We start from the raw sequence: 20,916 nt of genomic DNA on the forward strand, positions 1-20,916 counted from the left end.
TGCAGGAAGATTCAGCACGRACAGGGATGGCCAGTGTAAAAGAGGTTGAGGGCTTTTTCCGGGAGGTGTGCGGGCCTCTTTTACTGTTGTCTGGTCCTAGAAGTTCACCCTTACGAGGCACCTGCCGGCGTTTTCTGAGAGAGTTTGGTCTTAGAGACGAACTTTGACTTGAATAAGCAGGAGTTAGTGGCCGAAGCCTATAACAAAACTATATATTTTAACGTTAGTTTCACTTGGCTTATTATCCAAAATTTGCTTTGTAGTTCACGGTAATATAGATACATAATTTTTAATCTGAAATAACGGATCTATACTTTTTATTCCAGAGTGATGAGCATGTGTCTAAAAGTGCTCACTCTAAGCTACAAGACATCCCTCGATTACCTAAAGCAATAGCGGGGGGACTATTGTGTTAATTTGATAGAAATACATGGTTACTTTATGTGTGGTTCCCATGTAAGTTCGGCTTTGAAGTTGTTTTTTGTATATTTTTCTATTAAATTCTACTTTGGAAAGCAGCAATTAAAAGAGTTTTCTAGGGAGTTCAGCGAACGGGAGTGTGTGGTACAAGGAAGCTCTGAAAGTTTAATAAGGCATAAAATATATGAGGCTTGTTTGGAATTGACTGCAGATGAGGTCTGACTTGGAGAAAGCTCTGGAATTCTGGTATTTGGATCTGGGTTGTAAATACAAGGATGTTTAAGGATCTATTCAAAATGTCTAAAGGTTGAGGCATTTAGTGCTGAGGGAACTTTGAGTCTGTGCTGTAGTTCTGCTTTATGCAGTGGATAAACTGGAGAGTATCTGTGGGGAGCCTGCAAGAGATCGGAGAGAGACTTTGGATAAGGGCGTGGAGTGACAGGACAAGGGGGGATGGCTTCCCCTGCCAAAAACAGGTTGAGCTTGGATGTGGGGAAGAAATTCCTGCCTGTGAGGGTGGTGAGGCCCTGGCMCAGGTTGCCCAGAGAAGCTGTGGCTGSCCCATCCCTGGCAGTGTTCCAGGCCMGGGGCTTGGAGCAAGCTGTCTAATGGAAGGTGTCCCTGTCATGACAGAGGGGTTGGAACTGGATGATATTTTTAAGATTCCTTCCAACCCAAGTCAGTCTCTGATTCTATGGTTTAGAATATATTATGTCTTACCCAARTGTTAACAAAACTTCCAAAATTCCATTKGAATGTGAACTTCTGATSCCTCTGTGGAATGTRTTGGCCAAATCCTGGCTTGGATTGTGAGTGTTCCTGAGGCACGGTTTGTATCTCTGTACTGAGTGTAGAAACATTCAATAAATAACAGTTTGTGGTCAAACTAATCAGTCTTGTTTCTGATTTCTAGCATAAAAATCCTGCCCCAGTGGACATACCTGTTACCACCAGCATGATCAGGAGGTTCATGGCACATCACCCATCAAGCTGCTGTGAGCAAAATGACTTTATTTCTGTATAGCCAGTGAGCAGGAGARGTGACTTGTTCTTTTATGGTATTTTAAGCACCTAAGAATGCCCAGTGGGCAGCTGAACGTAGCACAACTGTTCTCACACAGCTTAGGGATGATGTCTGGTGTCATGGAAAGAGAACGCTGTGCTTGTGGCAAGGCAGAAAAAGGGTCTAATTTTGGTTTAAATRTCTTTTCATTGGAATATGAACTTCAGGACTCAAGAGTTGCTCCATGATACTGAAGTTTTTCATCCTAAATACCASTGTTAAGCAGCCCTGAAACTTGAAGCCAGCCTGGCTGTTCTAGATCCTTGCAACTGTGCCATCCCCCTGTGCAAATCCTTATAGGGAAACGGTGGAAGTGAGTGGAAGAAATGAGCAGTGGAGGTCGCTTTGGTGAGTCTTTTTATCATGGCCTGTTGTGTTTACTGCACAAAATTAACTCTTTTAGAAGCTCTAGAGTGGGACAGTCACAGTAAGTCATTTTAGTATCTAATCTCTCTGTAAACAGACATACTGTGTGGTAGAAATATTTCATTTTTTAGATCATTGTTCAAAGCAACAGCACATGTGTTACCTTTTTTTTTTGTTAGTACCAAAGGTCTTGTAGATGCAGAGGAGATTTGCCTGGGGCAATACGTTTGAGTCTTAGCTTGAGTAAATTAAAGGCTTTTTAATTTAAAAACAATTAAAAGCATTAAGGCACTCTTAGGCATGACACTGGTTCATTGGTCACTTGGAATTCTMAGTGATGGCTGTAAGCAAATTAGCAAAAATAATACACTTAAACACTTGAATTAGTGTATTAGTTGCAGAATATACAGAAATCTTGCCCAAAGTCTTTCATRCATGTGGCACTTGATAAGAAAAAGGCAAATTTAGGAATGTCTGTATCTTAGAGTTCTTATAAGAACAGCAGAATAAATAACTGTTGAATGYATCACGTGGCTTCCCTGAGATCAGAGATAAAGTAAGACTATTTCTGGGATAAGATGGTTTTATTCTGTTCAGTAATCACAAACTGCTSTTGACATACTGCATTTTTTTGTAGGTAAAAGAACTCAGAATAGATTTACAATTGTAGCCAAAAAATGTAGAAATATTAAAAATATTGGATCTTATTCTAACACTGAGCTTCTGTCTATGTAATGAAGTACAGTGCTACTCTGTCAGACCTTACAAGTGTTCAGTAGACTTGTAGCTTTTATTTTTGTCTCCGCTGTTTAGTTCTTCTTTTCTTTTCATTTTTTATTTTTTTTCATATTTTTCTTCCCCTTGGTGTTTCTATTCTGTAGTTAAATACGCAACACTTCTCCATTGATGGTTCAGATCCTCTGTCTGTGTGGAACTGCAGTATTTCTGTACAAATTAAGGTCATATGCTTCCCACAAAGCTTTATTATCTAAGTGATTGCAAACTGCTCAGAGGAGTGTGGTAAGAAGTTGTGAAGTGCAGTGCAGGTATAAAGAGAAAAAATCCATATGAATTGTGAAGTTGACAACAAAAAACTTCAGCCAGTAATAGCTGGATTATAAAAATAAGAAGTCAAACCTTTCCTGGTCATGGAGAAAATTGTGCTTTATTGTTAAACTATCAATGATAAGCTCCTTAATTTTTATAATAGTATGTCTAAGGGAGAGAAAATAAAAAGAGTAAAACCTGTTAATGTTAAATGCTTACTTTCAGTTTCCTCAGCTCTGGGACATTCCTGTCCTCAAGTTCAGAAAATGGAYATTTAATTATTCAGACATAGCTTCATGCTGATTTTAACCATTTCCCTGTAAGGGTTCCCACTGAAAAGACASGAAGTTTGGCAACCCTCAGGGAGCCTGAACTGATGTATTCTCTCCACTGAATTTCAGTGCTGATTTGAATCTGGTCTGGGGTTGTTTTGCAGCAGTACAGTATCTTCTGGACATGAGTAATGATGAAAATATTTAAGACATAGAGCACTCCRTCAGAAATATTTGTGTGAGAAAAATCTCAGAACTGGGATTTCTATCAGCTCTGCAAAAATAATACTCACTTTGGAGTTGCTTTTCCCAGTAGCACCAGTAAAGTGATCTGTGCTCAGCTGGCCAAGTTCTTGGCAGCAGCCTCAGTGATCTCCAGGGAGGAGCAGCCCCRTTTTTCCTGAATAAACTATGTCCAGACTTTGTTGTGCTTTGTGGCTGCAGATCYGAGCTCCAATCCCACGTGTTCTCCAGTGTGTGCAGGAATCAGTGATGCATTAACTGAGTGTGGAGTTGGCAGCCCAGCACTATCAGAGGAGTTTCAGTTCTCAGCTGATGGAGCTGCTGCTTTCCCCTGGCCCATGAGCTGTGGCATCTATCAATCTTCTAGTGCTAAGCAGAAAATGTTCCTTGTTTTAAGACTGATTTGGTAATCKTGTGTTTGGACAGAACAAGAGCTGTGTTGTAAGAGGCTATTTTTATTCTTTCTGGTATGTAATTTTACAATAACTGACATATTTGTATCAAATGTTAACRTTGGCTAATTCAGGAACTATGTGTTCATTGCCAGGGTTTACTTCAGCATGGATTCTAAAGCCAGTTTCTGCATGTTTTGGCACGTGCTGTTATCTGAATATAGATATTTAATTTTATGTTGTTGTCTAACAAGGGGATGCAGGTTATGGAATTTGATTACAAATACACTGAATTTCTTGTATTATTTCTCAGGATTGCAAGTTCACATTGATGACGATAGTTACAGCTATCCTGGGGAAGTCATGCAGTGTTGCAAAACAACTGCACAGCACTGCAGAGAAGATTTGTTAAGCAGCAGCTTTAATTTAGATGTGGCAAAGGATTCTGTCATCTCCTGCAATCAAGTGATCAGTCTGTCTTTCAAAACTTGAAGTAGGTGCTTGAAGTCAAATGAATTTAGTTACTGTTCTGTAAGCACTGTTCACAAGGCTGCTGAAGGAGAGTGTTCTTACATGTTTTTCAAAATAACACTTTGTCTCTGTATGCCAGCAGTGAAGGTGAAGGATTAGTTCTCTAGATCTACCTGACAGTAGTTCTCTTTCAGACTTTCTGAATAACATTTTTCATGGCAGGCACTGGTTAGTACCAGAAATGTAGAGAAATGTACAGGCTGCATCAGTGCATCAACTATTCCAGTGTTGTAAACTTAAATTTTTTAACTCTGTGCTTTTTAACTGGCTTCCAGATTATCTCTGTGGCATTCAGCCTTTTTTCTTGGCTTCTGAGCTGTAAACCTTATTACTGATGTAAATTCTTTATCTTTGGAAGTTTTGATCTTTCAAGGGGAGAAGAGATGTTTTTTCTACAGAACTGATGGAGTGATTTTTGTGGGTAAATACTGCCAGTTACCCATCTACAGATTGAATACATTTTATGTTCTTTAAATAAACTTAAATGGAAAACATTTAAACTTATACCTGAATCTCTAAATAATTTGTATTCTTCCAAACAAAGTCAAATCTCTAATTACTGCTGCCTTAGTAAACTCCCATCTAAATCAAACRTACAGGGTACAACTTGAAAGCAAAACCCATGTGGGTTTGGGAGTGGCAGTTACTTATTTTGTTGCTATGAAAACCAAAAGGAGAAAAAGTCTTTGAAGTTTTGCATGTTGTATTGSAAGAACCTTAAGGCAGTCTTTTTGAGTAAATGAAGATGCTGAAATAGAAGATATTCCTCCTTAAATATTTAACTTCTAAGATCTACTTGSTAGCAAGTGTGGTAATTTTTCAGCRTTYTGTGATACCACAYTAGGAGTAAATGCTCACTGAAGAGGTATCTGGTGCTACCCATACGTAAGATGTGAATTGCTGCTAACATTGGAGGGCAGAAATGAGTGGTTGTTTCCTGTTGCTATAGAGAATTAACTCTGGCTGGATTCATTTATCTACCTGTGTTAGTAGATTCAGGGTCTTCTTGCTTTTCAGGWGTTTGAGTGATCTGGGCAATCTGAAGTAAGAATCTTCCCTGTTTATCCTTTTATCCAATCTGTTGCTAATGTATATCTTGGAAGGCTTTTTTTTTTCTGCCTCCTGTTAAGACTTTTTGCTGCAGAAGTAGCCACGTGGCAAAGTACAAGAAAGAAATAAAGCTCTTATGAGCCATATTCTCATATACAAATGTCTGAAAAAGCTTGTGTAAGTGCTTGTGGAGTTTGGATTTTTACTAAAATAMGTATTTCCAGAGTTGTGGAGATAAAGTACAGGGTTCTAATACTCATGGTGAGTCCTTGGACATGGTCCACCTGCCAGAATAGGGCTGTCTCTGGCTTGCCAGCACTGATAAGGTGATGATTAAAATAATTTATTATTATAGATGCAGATTGTAGAACAACGTGATCCAACAGGATCAGGACTATTGTGTGCACAGTCCTTCCTTGTAACCCTCTGGAAAGAGTGTGTCTCTGAAGTGTGTGTATCACAACCAGCCTGCAGCCTGGCACAAAGAGGGAAGCAGCAGCACTGCTGTTCTGCTCAGCAGAAGAAAGCTTGTGAGGGCAGTGGTTACATGGCTTTTCTTCCAGAGCTTTTGCTTGTCCAAATTATTTCAATCACTTCAGGTTAATTTATTTTCAGTCTCAGCTAACAAGACTGCAGTTGGTCAGTATTGATTCTTACTTCAAAGTATTAATGCCCTCAGTCTTTTGAATTAAATGTTTTCAGCTGTAAGTAGWTGCTGTTGCTGAGATCCTATGGTTCAGCCAGTGATTAAATTCTGAATTTTTTTCCTGCTCAGCCATCTTCTTCCAGAGCTAGTTTTCATTTGTCTGTGTTGTTTGGAGGATATTATTACAGGTACCTCATTTCTGGGTGGCCAGGGAATTGGCTGCCCAACCAATACTTAACCAGTGAATTAATTGCTAGACTGTGCTGTTTGCAGGAGTTTGTACCTTCAGGGATGTGCTTTCCCCTGCAGTGCTCCCATGCARTGCCACCTCATTAGCTACAGCTATAAACAGAGCCCCTGAAAAGAGCTGTGTTGTGTCACATCCAGAACTCTTGACAGAGCAACTACATGTCTTTTTGGAGGATTTTATTATTCTGGATGAATAGAAGATCTRTTTGTGGGAGTGATGTCTCCTCTTTCTAAGCAGCACAACAGGGGACTTGCTGCTATGAGGGTAGACACAAGCACTTGGCTGGGGTAAGCAGCTCCTGTTAAACCAACTGATGGAAAWCACATTTARGTACATTTTGGTTCTGCCTCAAACAGCATTTCCGATTTGTTTCTRTTCCTGAKGTACATAGGAAAGTGTTTGGGGAAAATRGGCTCTCACTTGGTGGGCTTTGTTGCCTGTGGAAACAGCTGGGGTTAGAACTGAAACTGAGCTTTAAGCACGCTGCTAAAGTAGCTGGTGCTTCCTGTGCTGCTCTTGTCACCTGTTAATGCAGTCTAATGTAAAAGGTCTCTGTTCTTTCTGAATGTAATGAAAGGAGCAGATTTCCTGCTTTTCTAAAATCCCAACAAACAAGATAAAGTTTAGCTTCCAAAAATTTAGGCATCACTTAGGTGGGTTTTGGGGAGGTGTGTGTGTGTGTGTTTGGAATGCATCAGCTTTTGGRTGAATTTACTATAATTGAACCTACTCATAATCTGGTGAAATTGGAATCCTAATGACTGATTTTGAATATGTAGACAGTATATGTGCCAAATTATATTTGATTTTATGCAGCAATAAACTACGTCATGTTCTTTCTAACCTCCTGATTGGCTTGTTTTATCACATTGCCTAAAATGGTATTTTCAGTGGGCAKTTTCCACAGTTTTTAGGGGACACTTCAGGGGATTTAATTTTTTTTCAGTATCTGAAGACACGCATGTGTTTGGACTACAAACTGTGATGCTGCTGCCTGCTTTATTCTAGTTGTCCATTTTTGGTTGGCACAGCAACTCGTAAGAACCATTTTTAAACAACTCTTTCAGAGTCCTTTAATAGCAATGTACTGAAGATGAAAGAGCACTGCATGGGGGTGGCTGCATCCATCTGGAAATAGGAGACTTGGTTGGAGCTTGGTTGTAGATCCTGTGTTCTAAAATACTAGAATGTATTTACAGTAAGGCAAGACTTAACTCTTCTACCACTTGTTTTCTGTAACTCTGTGTAATTGGACGTAATAGGCAGCAAGATGCTCTATAATGGAAAGTTACAAGCAGTTGGTGTCTCAAAATAGCTCTCAGTTCTTAAGTAGAAGTAACTTCCTTGCTGYATGTAACTTGAAAAACTGGTGGGTGGAGGAAAAGCTGGTCCTTGTCTTACAGACATGCAACTGAAAGAAGAAAATGAGGGGGAGARAACAGACTCTGCTGTAATTTTGGCGCAATTACAGCGTCAGAATTGTCATGACAATCAAAACTATTTTTCTCTTCGTAATCTTGAAACTGTGTACTTCATTTTAAGGTCAGCGTTGTTGAATTCACTATTTTGTGTTCCCTTCTATGGCTGTGGTTTTATCTTCAGGAAGARACTTGCAAAACAGCTCTGGAGTTATTCCAAATCTCCTTCCTTAAGGGTGCCTGGGACTGCACAGCCAGAGAGCATCCCAAGCAGTGCTGCATCCGCATGGACAGTCACACTCTCAGCATGTGGGGCTTTAACCTCAGGCCACCGAGCTATTTTTGGTGATGAGAAGTTACAAATGAATGACCCAATGCTTGGCATACTTCAGATCTGCATGAGACACRTTCTGCTTGGAATGTTTCCTTTCTGAGAGTCAGCACCAAATACAGATGAGTAGTATTTCTTTTGGAGATGGCCTCGTGCATGTCTGCCACAGGAAATTTCATATATGGGTTACTTTTAAGAGTCTTGCCATGATTTCATCAGCAGTACTAGCAGTTGTAAAGAGGATATTATCCAAGCCAGTAACTTTTAYGGCCATATTAAAGTAGCATAAAATTAATTAGCTTGATACAATAGCCTAAACTTGCTTTTTGAACTCTGCGAGCACATTTTCATATTCTAAACTCTGCTCTGGTGTAGTCAYGGAGAKGGATGGAAGTAAACTAGATACTGGARCCTTTTGTTWTGYAATCTGTCACCTACAGTTCACCTAGTCCTCTTAATTCTCTTAAGCAAAGCTGCTGTTATGTGGACTTGCTGACTAAGTAATTGTAACAAGGAATGTGACATTCAGCCTTGATAAATAGCAGAGTAGTGATTCATCAGGTACTGAGTAACAGCCAGTGGATGTATAAGAGCTAAGGAGGAAGCATCTTACTGAACAGGCTGCTCTTGTGTCATTGTATCTATACTTCTAAAACACTCCTTGGGTGGAGGGATGACTTCAAGCTAAGAGATTACTTGGTCTATACACTCTTCCTTCCTGGTGTTCTATTTTAGCCCTGTGCTTTGGGTCTTGAGCAAAAGAATATGCCATTGAAATGCTGAGCTTGAAGTGTTTCAGCATGGCAAGAACTGGAGTTCTGCATTCCAAGTGGGTATTTAACTTTCTGCTGTATTATGTGTTCCCATAAATGGCCAGAGTAGGACAAAGTAGGTTAGTTGTGGAGCCTGAAGCAAGAGGTGCTGCTTTTCTGCTATCTTTAGATCTGAAACATCCCAGYGCTTTGGGCAGAAATAACCCAAGCAAGACTTAGAATCACCTYCTGCTCTAATCTCCAATTCAGAAGATTTCATCCTGCTGTTTGTTTGCCTTGCAAAGCATTTCCACATTTTAGTTACATTGAAGTTATAATTGACCATTTTCAAGGAGCTATAAAAGCTAATTTTAATTTTAGGAAAGGGGATGCAAGCCCTACTTCTGTAGGAAAGCATGCTGCCTTTCAAACCTTTGTGTTGGCTGCCTGATCAGGTGTTATTCTTTTGCTTAAATCAAACTCTTGTCCTTGGATGTTGTTTAAGCCTGGAGGGTAAGGGAGTACCTACAGCAGAGCCAGATTTTTTTTTCCCTGAGTCCTGTAATTAAAACAGAGCCTCTGCTAAATGTAAGCTTTCTGGGTTTTTGCAATTTAATATTATATTCTGTTGTTCTGGAACAGATCTAGTCTTTCCTTAAGTAATAATCTCAGATCCAACTTCAGACCTTCTAGAGCTTGTTCACCTAGTGACTTGCCTCAAACAGCTCTATGTATTTARGRRAAAAAAARGGCTTTAACATTTAATTAAAGTTTAATCATGYTCTTCTGCCCTACTGTATTTTTTGTTCTTTATTTGGTAAGTGTGACCATAAGTAGCCACTTCCTTCTTTTTGAAAGATTTCTCCCCCTGCTCAACTTCACTGTTTGACATAGCAACAGGTAAATACTACTCAGTAGCAAAACTCATGGAATTTTTTTGTTTAGCTTATCAGCTGTGGACTAAATTAGTGAAATACTATGATGGCTAATGCACKACTGTATAATCAGTTTAATCATTGTTAAGTAACTAACTTCAAATTAGTTAGTTACTTGTTAAATAGTGTGGTTGTSTCATGGAACTGCAGGGTTACAAAAATAGCTGTCACGGAAGGTTGCAGTAGTTTTTTTGCTGAAATYAGTGTCTCTGGGTTAGAAATCTATTCTAATGTTCCTGRGCCTTGTTGACAAGAGGTAGCAATGGTGAATTTGAGATCAAAAAGAATTCTGCTTGTTTCCTGTTTCTAAAGTAAAGGGAAATGTCAGTATTAAAACAGCTTGTTTAGTATTTYCCTGCTTTTTTCCTCCTTGATTCCTCCCCACAAATAAAAGCAAATTTCTTTACCTTCTAGTGCTCATTTTTTTTCTTTCCCAATCTGCAGTTAGTGGAAATGAAAGTAGATTTTTTTCCTTACCATATAATTTTCATCAGCAGGCTGAGCCTATAAGCTGATAAATTAATGGTTGAATTTGGAAAATAACCTGCCAGTAATAATYATCTTGGTATTATATAACTAAATTTTGCCCTGACAGGCAAAACACTGGGCAGCACTTTGCATGTGCTGCTACCCTCAGCCTCCTGAATTGCTTCTCATGGGATTTTTTGCTTGTTGTGAAAAGGTGTAGAAAAATTAGAGTGTAGATCCTCAAAGGAGCTTTTTAGATTGCTATGCTCTCCAAGTAGTTATTTGSAAATTTTGGATAAGCAAGTAGATGGCTGTGCTCTTATCTCTTCTTACCTTAAGGAACATCYTCCTTCAATTTTGTCTTTTAAATCCACACAGTTCTTCTCACTGTACCCTGAAACCTGGCTGTGTTACTGTTCCTGTCCCTGACTCTGAGTGGCTGTCACTGAAAGGATTAGAGGGGTGGATGGCTGGGTGTAGCCACAGGAAGATTGCTTTCAGTTTCCCTTTAGCAATTTAAAGTATGGTGCTAAAAACAATAAGGTCATGGGTTTTGATCCTGGACTTGATCTTTGGGGATCCCTTCCAACTCAGAATAWTCTTTGATTCTGYGATTTTAGGAACAGAATCAAGACCAGATTAAAAGAATCAGGCAGCTCTCTGCTGCCATACCCAGGGAGTGGCAGATCAGCCTCAGCTGATGCTTTAGGGTGCTGCTGAGGAGTTTCCTGACTGGTGCTAGCCTGTGACTCAAACAGCTGAGTTAGCAGGAAACTGCAGTAGTAAATTCAGTCTGGAGCCATGGAACACGGAATTCCAGGCTGACTCAGTGCAGCAGCTGTTCCTGTTGCCTCAGGAGGAGGCACTGAAGGAGGCTGCCTGTCCTGGCTCTGACTAAGGCTGGCTCAGGCTGGCCCCATCTGTCCCAGCAGCCTCCGAACGCTCTGCCCAGCTGGAGAGGCAGCAGTTCAGGTAGCTTGAACTGACACAGTCACTGAGTACACCAAGACAGTCATCTCTCTCTGTCGACTTTCCCATGTCACAAAAAGGAAGTAGAACCTGTGCTTTGTGATCCTGGTACAGGGGAGACTGGAGAAGGCAGGTATTTTCCAAAATACCTCTATAAAAATAAAGCTGTAAGGAAAAGCTGCTGTTTTAAGGGCTGGTGAACGTAAGTGTGTAATCCTAAAGCTGAGGAGTTTGATTCAGTACATAAGTATGCATTTTAGATTAGCAGGGCCTTTAGAATTTTAACTGCATGTACAAACAAGACTTCAGTTTTAACTGAGTTTTAAGGTGGTGAACAGAACAATTTATTAACTTATAAAACCATAGAATCATTATGGGTTAGACAGGACCTTAACGATCTTGTCATTCCACTCCCCTGCCATGGGCAGGGTCACCTTCCACCAGACCAGGTTGCTCCCAGCCCCATCCAACCTGCTGTTTCAAAGCTTTGAAATGACTAGAATAGGCAGTCTGTTTTCCTAGGAGGTGGGGAATGACAGCAGCAAAGCTTGTTTTCAGGTTCTGGAAAGGTCAACAATTGATTAAGCTTATTCAGAAGTGTGTTAAGAAACTGTAGCTGAATAAAACTGCTTAAAAATAGTTTGGCTCTTCAAGCATTAATTCCAGTTGCTTAATAGATCTCACAGCTTTAGAACTTAACACAAGCACTGTTTTAAATTGAATTAGTTTTTAATTCCTCCTACTCCTCCAMTAAGCCTAGGCTTAGTACTTCAGATTAAAATTCCTTTCCTTGAACTGGTTGTTACACAGGCTGTTTGGACTTGTCAGCTGTGCACATCACCTTAAAYTGTAACCTGCTGATTACAGCTACCCCTGTTTCTCAATTGTTATGCCAAAAGAAAACAGACTGTGGCTGTGAACAAACTACCAATTGTGGTATTGGTTAATCAAGGAATAAAACAGTACTAGTTTTTAATATCAAACCATGCAGCATAAACATTTCTAAGCAGATTGTTTTTCTGTGTATAGCACTCAAATGGAGTGCTGTAGAATGCCACAGCAGCCTAATATTGTCTTAATGTCTGTTTAGGTAGAGTTGCTGGCCYATACATTTTGAAATAAGAGCTAACAGACAGTAAAATGGAAAATTTATTAGTGCAAGTTGGTCAGTCGGTTTCTTCCAACGAGTACATAASAGCATCCCATGCTTAATGCATTATAAACAAACCTGGTCTAAGGTAAGAAAAGTTGAACTTGTTTTGGAGTAACAATGTGTTACATATTGTCATCATCTGATTCATCTTCCTCTTTCAAAGATTCCTGTTTAGGAAAAAAAAGTGCAATTAAAATAGTTTAACAGTTGTTTTATAATCCAGCCTACGAAATAAGTTTTACTGTAGCCTCACAACCTTTTCATGCTGTCCACAGCCTCGTAGTCAGCAGGACAGTTGCCATCAATACATTTACTTTCAAAGAGAAAGATGCCACTTGTGGCAGCCCTGGAATTAACAGTTACTGAGAGCAAGAAGTATCYCTGGGTTACACTGTAGCCTTCATTATTGGCCTTTCCAGTAACTCCAGCTGAAGGGATGTGTGTTGGAATGATACATTTTCCAGGCCTCACAACAGGTTGTCAAGTAAAGCACTGAGATAACACGGAAGTCAGACCTTACCTTGGCATATTTTTCTGCTTCTTCTCTGATGTCTTTGGGAACAATTTCATGTTTTCCATTGGTTACTGCCAATAAAAAGAGTATGTCTTAATTACAAGTCACACAAGAACCCTGATATACCAAGTGAATTTAAGAAGGGATGTTTTACTTTAGTTACAAATAGTTGTACGTTTTCTGGAGTGGTTTATAAAAATTATAGAAAYGCATTACTTTCTCCAACCCAGCTGAGTTCCAGTTCAAAGGCTTTATCCTTTACTTCATCATGAACTATGTAGATTCTGAAAGGAACAGACAAAGTACAGATTAGAACAGATTGACCAATAGGCTAAATATACTTTGTTCCTGTCACAGATTTCTTCTGTTGAAGTACTCTTAYGATTAATAAGTTCTCCATGTGCCTTCTCCCCACCAACACCATCAGAGAATTTTCCAGGCTTAACTGCTRGTCTAACAACACCTTAAATCATTACAGCTTAGATGCAGGTTGAGATGTTGAAGTTACCCTAACTGGAACAAATATAAAAATTTAGATCCTGCAGAACCAAGGCTGCATCAACACTGCCTGCTTTTGCTAGATAAGTTATAATACACCTTGGAGTGYCCTGCATTTCCCCTGTAAATCATGTCAGTTTACACTTAACACTAAATCCCAGCACCACAGTATCCTGTGTCTAATTAGAACTCTGTACATAAGATTTGTAGTGCTCATGGGAAACATGGAAATGGGAATTCAAACTCCAAGTGGTATTACAGCATACACAGTGCCACCTAGACCAGTAAAATCACTGCTTAGGCTGTAGGATAGAAATGTTACACTGCAATAACAAAATTGATTTGATTCATCCTGGTGTTGAGTCCTGTGGAGAACATGGAAAAAAAACCTGGAACAATCCTGAGCTGAGACACTCAAAACAGCAAAACTCACAATAAACTGTGGCTTCACTGTTTGAGAAGGCTGTATTTTGTGTTTCTTAGTTTGCTTCAGAAAGCAGTAATTTAAGTCAGAAATTGAAAAATACCAGCTATTCCTACCCAACATGGAAACYCTGGAGATAGTGGAGGAAGGCAGRATACCTTCAGYACCACACTAAGTACTTCCAATGGACATATTGTGAAACAAAGAAAAGGACTGAAGTGAACACTGGTGTTCAGGGAAATACCAGTCTGTGCTTATAGACCTTCCTGTTCCTGTTAACTGAGGTGATCTATAGGCCTTTCTTATTTGTTCAGCTGGTTACAAGCCTTTTGCAACAAAGTGTACCTTTATAGGCTGCTGAAGAAATCACTGCTCTGGACTGTGCCTAGTATTTTAGGTTTAAAAGTTATTAAAATCTTTGYTATCTTGCTAAATGCTACTAAGGAGCTGAATTTGATCTGAAAAACAAAAGAGTCTGATGAGTTTGACCTGAAGCAGAACTAGAACAGAAGTATTTTCATTATTTCAAAATGTCTAGAAATACAGCTATACTGTATATATTCCTTTAAAGAAGTTCTACTTTGCTTCCTTCCCAAAGACTCAAGTTACATTTTTTTAGACTGGTCCAAGACCTCAGCATTCTTTGTGGGCAGCTTCTCTCTGCAGCATCAGGTCATTGTTCAAACAACTCTTACTTCAGAACCAGGATGCCAAGAAGTTTCCCCTCATMTGTCACYTGGTTTAAACATTTTAGAACTAGTGATTAGACTCGACAATTTAACCTTTACTCCACTGGTGCTACAAACTGCCCCTATTTAAGTAGTAGATGATAAAAAGGTATATTTTTCACAACCTTCAGCATCTGAGTAGCACATCCCATCTCCCAAGAAAATTACTGAATAGCAGAAAATATTAGAATCAGCATGAGTGCTCACCTAATAGAAGTAACATCTGATACCCAGTTTAAAAGGAACAGCCTCAGGTTGAAACCAATGCCAGCTCATCAGTACAGAATTTTGTCAAGTCAGAAAAACAAGTTGGTGACTTACATTTTTGCAACTTCTTTAACAACATCACGGCAGGTCATTTCCTTCATCTGTAGGGAAAAAACACACAGCTTAACACAATATAAGACCTTCCACAAGGCCAGAACAGGAGAGGCTGTGCACATGCCTAATGAGCTTCATGTTCAGTAATCAAAGTAACAGAAAGACCAGAATCACATTTCTTCTCTSCAGTGCATCTTCCAGCCTGCTCTATCCAAGTCAATCCTCCAGGGAAGAATATTACAGCTGAAACATTCTAGGAAAAAAACTATTACTTGGAAATTCCCCTGTTTAAAGCATTCATCAGCTGAAATCTTAGAAGCTACAAAGGTGATGTTGGCGTGCTAAAAGCTTGACTTGTTCCTAGATGTTTTATGCTCAACTGATATAAAAGAACCACACAGGAGAGGCACTATGTTTTCACATGTAATATTTGTATTCCTTCTAGGCAGCATAGGAATACTTTTGGTCTTACCAACATTTTATACAAGCAATTTTGGGTTTTAAGTAATGCCCCAAGAGGAGAATACTGTTTTAACAACCAACTGCCTGCCCGAGCAAGGCATCAGCATCTCATTTCATATTTTTATCAGTTATATCACAGTCTTATGGCAATGTCACAGTTAATCAGAATGAAGTTTGGTGCACATTTTCATGACATAATAAACTTGCATTTTATAGGTCAACTTTTCTGGCCTGTGAACCAGTAATATATTCTCCTATATTTCACTAATGCAATCTACCCTTTCTTCCAATTCCCAAAATGTTTTCAAACCCTTAGTATGGAAAGAGTAATGAAAAGTAAACAATTTTAAGTTTTATCCCAAGAGTTAATCATGATCCTGTCTATATATCAAAAAGTTGTATGTAGCATCAGAGCTGCAGGAGATGAAGAGATAAAAGCAGTCTCTACACAACTACAAGTTTTCCCACAGCTGAGTTTACAGACATAAAATGCAAGAGATGTGATAAATGCAGGGTTTTCTTCTTGCACCCTCAGCTACACAAGTTCCACTCACTGTATCCTCCCCAGACAGAAGATTTGCTCTGCAGTCCTCTAAGGCAGCTTTAAAGTCCTGACTCCCTGCTTGCCTCTTCAAGTCATCTCTTCCAACAAACAAATCTTAGCTGACTGTAGGCTGGATGCCCCCACGAAACCTTTTGTACTTCTGTGTTTTCCCATCTTAGCTTTGACAAATTCATCTTGTCAAAATGAGCTGTGACCTGGAACCCTGCCCATTCCTCAGTGAACAAAAGGCACTGGCATGTGGAGCTGGACTCAGCCCACACTGCAGTGACAGGAGCTCAGTTACTGGGGACACTCAAACAAGCCACTAAATAAACACCTGAGCTGGGCCTAGGCCACACCTCTGTTCCATGTTCTGCTTTTACACTCTCTACTGTCAAGTTCCAGTAATTTACATTGTCAACTGCGGAAGTTCCAGCACTGCACAGAAAATTAATTATTTGGAGTAGATTGTGTTACCCAACACAGCACTGTCTTTTGCCAATRTGCACACATGGAAACTGAAATTATGATTTCCCAGATGCCACAATCCCAGTATAAAGATCAAATGTTCATGTAGGCTTCTTGCCTTTAATTTGGTATTCAGGCATTTGAATCAGATTCAAAGCAGAGTTAATTAAGTGTAGGAACTTTCTAATTTTTCCTGTAATTTTTCAGTCACGGTGCTACAGCACCATGAATAATTATATTTTAAGGAATAGCCTATCATATTAACTCTGAACCTTTCCATGAACCGCTGGGACATCCCTCTGCAGACMAAAATTAGGTGCTAACAGAGTATCACACAAAAATTACATGAGACAGACGAGAAGGATTTGGTTCTATGTTGTCTGCAACTCCAAGGGTGTCAGATATTAAAAACACATGAGAAAGAGGGAMATCTTTCAGGATTCTAACATAATTTCCATCATCTTAAGGGACACTCCAATGCCTTTTGGTAGTCTTCTCTCCACGGACCAGTTTGTCCTTAACAAGAGCAGCCTTTTTGAACTTGCTAAACTCAAGAATTATCTGAAACCTTTGGGAAAAAAAAGATACAGCACCCTGCACAATGATACCCTATGGTTTTCATTCAGAATGAAATACTTTTATATTCACTCACTTACTTGGCTCACTGGCAAACATACGAAATGTTTGGAAATATTTCACCCAAATGGAAATATTTCACCCACTTCTCCTGCATGTCATATATTTTAGGCACCCGAAAAGTGACATAATAAGCCAGGAATATTTGTCTTGACACAGCACAATGACACTCTTAACACCATACCTGAAGTTTTTCTATTTCTGTTTTTGCAGCCTGCCTGGCTTTACCRATGGCACACCCCCAATAACCCTAAAAAGAGAAGAAACACACAATATGCAAATTTAATTAAATACTAGAACCCTCTACAGCTCTTACTGTCACTTAGCATATGACAACCCCACCCTGCTCACACTGAGAGGCCAAACTTAGTAACCTTGGTATTGTTCTCTCTTGGGACACATTCCCAAATTGTTGAATAGAGACCAATTACTGCATCAAGTACCACCACTGTTGACAGAACAGAGAAATGCACAGTAATCCCTGGACAAAAACTTATCAGCTCAAAATGTTGTAATTGATTATTTTAATTGCTTTTACAGTAAAAGGAAGAATAAACTAGAATTAGTTTGAAAGCAGAAATTCTACAGAAACTACGGAAGTTCTACAGGATCAAAAAAAACCCAACTAAACCCACCTACTGTGAATACATATTGGAAGTATAAGCACATAAAAATTAAGCATTTCTATTTCTCTCAAGAACCATGATACTGGATATACTGCAAGAAAATTTTAGAAATGCAACAGTATGAGTGTGTATCAAATTGTGTGTAACACAGAGCTGAAAATGCARCACTAACAACAATTAACAACAGCATCTACTTTGATTTGACAGCCAGGGCCAGAGGAACAGCCTTCTCTTACCTGAAGTATTTAGTGAAGAGGGTATTACCACAATACTTGCCTTTTTTGGGCAGTGCATGGGAGTTTTCATTGGAGGAATAACTCCTAATTTCTGAGAGACAAGCTTTAAACTCATTTCTCAGACTGTACTTGTAATACACAACATTTGTTTAACAAGGACATGCAAATGAGCAGCAGTGACTCAMGAGAGATCTTCCCAGGCAAAAGTTGAAAACAAGAGCTCTTTTGGACACTTACTCTCTTCCTAACTAGGAACCTAGAAAGGGGAACTTATGCTAAGATGGAAACATTTTTGACACACTCACGTATGAAACTCCTGATGGATCAATCATGTACAGTTGTGCACCATCATCACTATCATAGGACCCCAACATGAAACTGGAGGAGAAAAGAGAAATTAAAAAMTTTTCTTCTACCAACACACACAGAACTACAGAGACTACAGCAGCTCAGGTTTTCTACACTCTTTCCTGGAGCAAAACTCCTCCTGTCCTGCTACACTCCATTGAGCAATTTGTCTCACAACAGCATCTGCACACTGCCAGAAACATTTATCAGTAATCTGGCAGCAAATCTGTTTATCAGTCCCTTTGTACTACAATCACACAGTAATTGTAACCTCCTCTTTAGGTGACCTGGACAAGCAGGATGATTGCAGAGGGAAGTGCTGTTTTCACCACCATCACACACTTAATGGTACAAACACCTAAACTTCAAAAACAAGGGACAAATTGACCAGCTGTGTAAAGCCTGGCACAGTGTTATGGAAATCTGAATTCTTCTCCTGAAGTTTTACACAACACAAAAAGGAAATGGGGAGGGAATCTTTAGAAGATAAATTGTGGGTTACTAATTCCAGGTTTCAGGAAAGAACTCAGACAACTTAAGTAGTTCCAGCAACTGTGAACCAAAAGGTATTTACAAATAGAGTGTGTCTGCAAGACTCACCTGCACCCAAAAGGCCTGACAGCACTGTACAGGGTGTAGGCATGCACATACATGGCCACTCTGTCTGCAAGATGCTGTGTGGAAAAAAGAAAAACAAATCATTGAAAACCCTTACTTACAGAAATATGGAATAAAATTTAATTCTCGTGGCAAGAGTAAAAGCCAAAACCCTGAGAAGTGCACTAATCAGTTACCTTCAGGGGGATGTCATAGCCATAGTTAGACCTAAAGTTRGAAGCCTCTTCCCGGGCGATGTCTGCCAAGGACCGGGCGTCTGCCAGGAGCCCCGCGACTGCCTGGAAYGAGAGAGTGTCACCAGCACAGACACACCTGGCAATAACTCAGGACATTCACCACCACCACGGGGGAGTTCAAACTGCCCATCTGCCACCAACCCCAAAACATGGCAATGGGACTGTGTATTAATAGAGCTTTTCTCTGAGGAAATGAATAACCAGTTATCTTCATGTTAATGATCATCACATGATTTACCACAGCTATGTCAACCCAAACTATACTTCATATCACATATTCTCCAGGCTTCAGGCATTTCTCTCACACAGCAACTACTCCTTGAYACCATTCTGACATCTCTGTTATGGACAGGCCAGTCCTCCACACACCAATCTTTAAAGAATTCAGGTGATTCCCACATTGTGGAAAAGAAAATCTTGTATGCAGCATGTTCTCCCTTAACACATATTATTTGGTAAAAAATACCATTGTAACAYTTGTGTTTATATTTACATACAAACTTGAACAATTGAAAAAGCATTTCTAAACATTTAAAACAGCTTCAGTCTTCTATTTTAAGTTTGGATTTTACTTGTGTATTTGTGCAAAGAATAAATTACAGAAAACAATAAAAAACATTCTGAATTCWGGCATTACTTTCTTAATTACTTATTTTTGATTCTCTGATTCACACATTTTCACACATTCACTCCCCTTTGAGAGRAGTCCCTTACAATTTATGCAAACCTAAAATGAAATGGCACCTTACCATCCCAACGTGTCTGTCGACATTGAAGAGGCGTTTATTGGACCCCTCTTCATAAAGCTTGGACAGCACTAACTTCTCTACTCCAAAGACAACACCATCTTTGCATCTTATCCCAATTGCTGTACTGAAAGACAAGAAGAATGTCAGTTTCTCACACACAGTATAAAATACAGAAGAAACAGTGACAAGATTTCCCCAAAAGTAATTTGGTCACAACTCCACTTTAGTCCAACAACACTGCTTTAAAAGAAGCCAACAGGCAGATATTTGATGCAGATATTTGTATCTTACCTGCTATTCTCCACAGCTTTCATAGCATATTCCACTTGAAACACTCTGCCATCTGGAGAAAACGTGGAAGCTGACAGGTCATACTGAAGAAGAAGACACAATACTCAGCAAGAAAAAACATAATTGTATCACAACGTTTTCAGATCAAGTCTATTTATTAAAAAAATTCAAGACTCTCACTGCCAGAGATGGTGGGAAGCCCTCAGAGAAGGCTGACCCCTTACATAAGATGCAGGCACAGAAAAAAACCAGACCAAAAGCCAGGGGAGGCCATTTCATCAGTGCTGAATGTACCCACACTGCAAATCCCGTCAATCCTGACACTGCATGGACCTGAAATCACTCAGCATTATGCAACACTCAAAACCTATGGGAGCTTTCGTCTGCCTTTCCATTTCATGGAATCACAGAATGGTTTGGGTTGGAAGGGACGTTAAGGATCATCCAATTCTAACCCTGCTGCCATGRCAGGGACAYYTTCCACTGTYCCAGGGTGCTCCGAGCCCCATCCAAGYTGGCCCTGGACAYTTCCAGCGATGGGGCAGCCACAGCTTCTGAGGGCASCCTGTGCCAGGGCCTCAGCACTCTCACAGGGGTGAATTTCATCTTAATACCAAACCTAAACTTTCCCTCTTTCATCTCGTATCCATTACTCTTTGTCATATCACTACAGCTCCTGACCAAGAGACCCTCTCCTACTTCCCTGCAGGCCCCCACTTATTTTTAAATTACGGATCACAGGAATAGATTAGAAACGCATAGAAGCGAATTATGTGRAGGGGTGTATTGTCCCGGTGCCCGCCCCGCCCCGCCGCCGGTTCCCCGGGCCTGCCGGGCCGCAGTGACTCAGCCGGCCGCAGTGCCCCGGGGCCGTCGCGCCGCGCTCGCTGCCGGCACGGGGAGGCCGCGGG

The 20,916-nt window shown here is 39.9% G+C and overlaps 1 protein-coding gene across 1 annotated transcript in view; it reads right to left on the minus strand.

Moving 5' to 3' along the window:
• Positions 1-12,284: 12,284 nt before the first annotated feature.
• The window catches only part of PSMA3 (proteasome 20S subunit alpha 3), an 8,861-nt gene continuing 229 nt past the window's right edge, over positions 12,285-20,916 (minus strand). Inside the window, exons 2-11 of the mRNA XM_057373211.1 lie at positions 20,006-20,088; positions 19,715-19,838; positions 18,906-19,007; positions 18,712-18,785; positions 18,069-18,141; positions 17,086-17,151; positions 14,792-14,838; positions 13,037-13,104; positions 12,827-12,891; positions 12,285-12,473 (exon numbers count right to left, since the gene is read on the minus strand). Coding sequence (XP_057229194.1) covers positions 12,429-12,473; positions 12,827-12,891; positions 13,037-13,104; positions 14,792-14,838; positions 17,086-17,151; positions 18,069-18,141; positions 18,712-18,785; positions 18,906-19,007; positions 19,715-19,838; positions 20,006-20,088 — 747 coding nt within the window. The 3' untranslated portion in view covers positions 12,285-12,428. The remainder of the gene's footprint in view (positions 12,474-12,826; positions 12,892-13,036; positions 13,105-14,791; positions 14,839-17,085; positions 17,152-18,068; positions 18,142-18,711; positions 18,786-18,905; positions 19,008-19,714; positions 19,839-20,005; positions 20,089-20,916) is intronic.

This window comes from Malurus melanocephalus, unplaced genomic scaffold (assembly GCF_030028575.1).
Source record: "Malurus melanocephalus ecotype Western Australia unplaced genomic scaffold, MMel_1.1 scaffold_190, whole genome shotgun sequence".
Lineage (NCBI taxonomy): Eukaryota > Metazoa > Chordata > Aves > Passeriformes > Maluridae > Malurus > Malurus melanocephalus.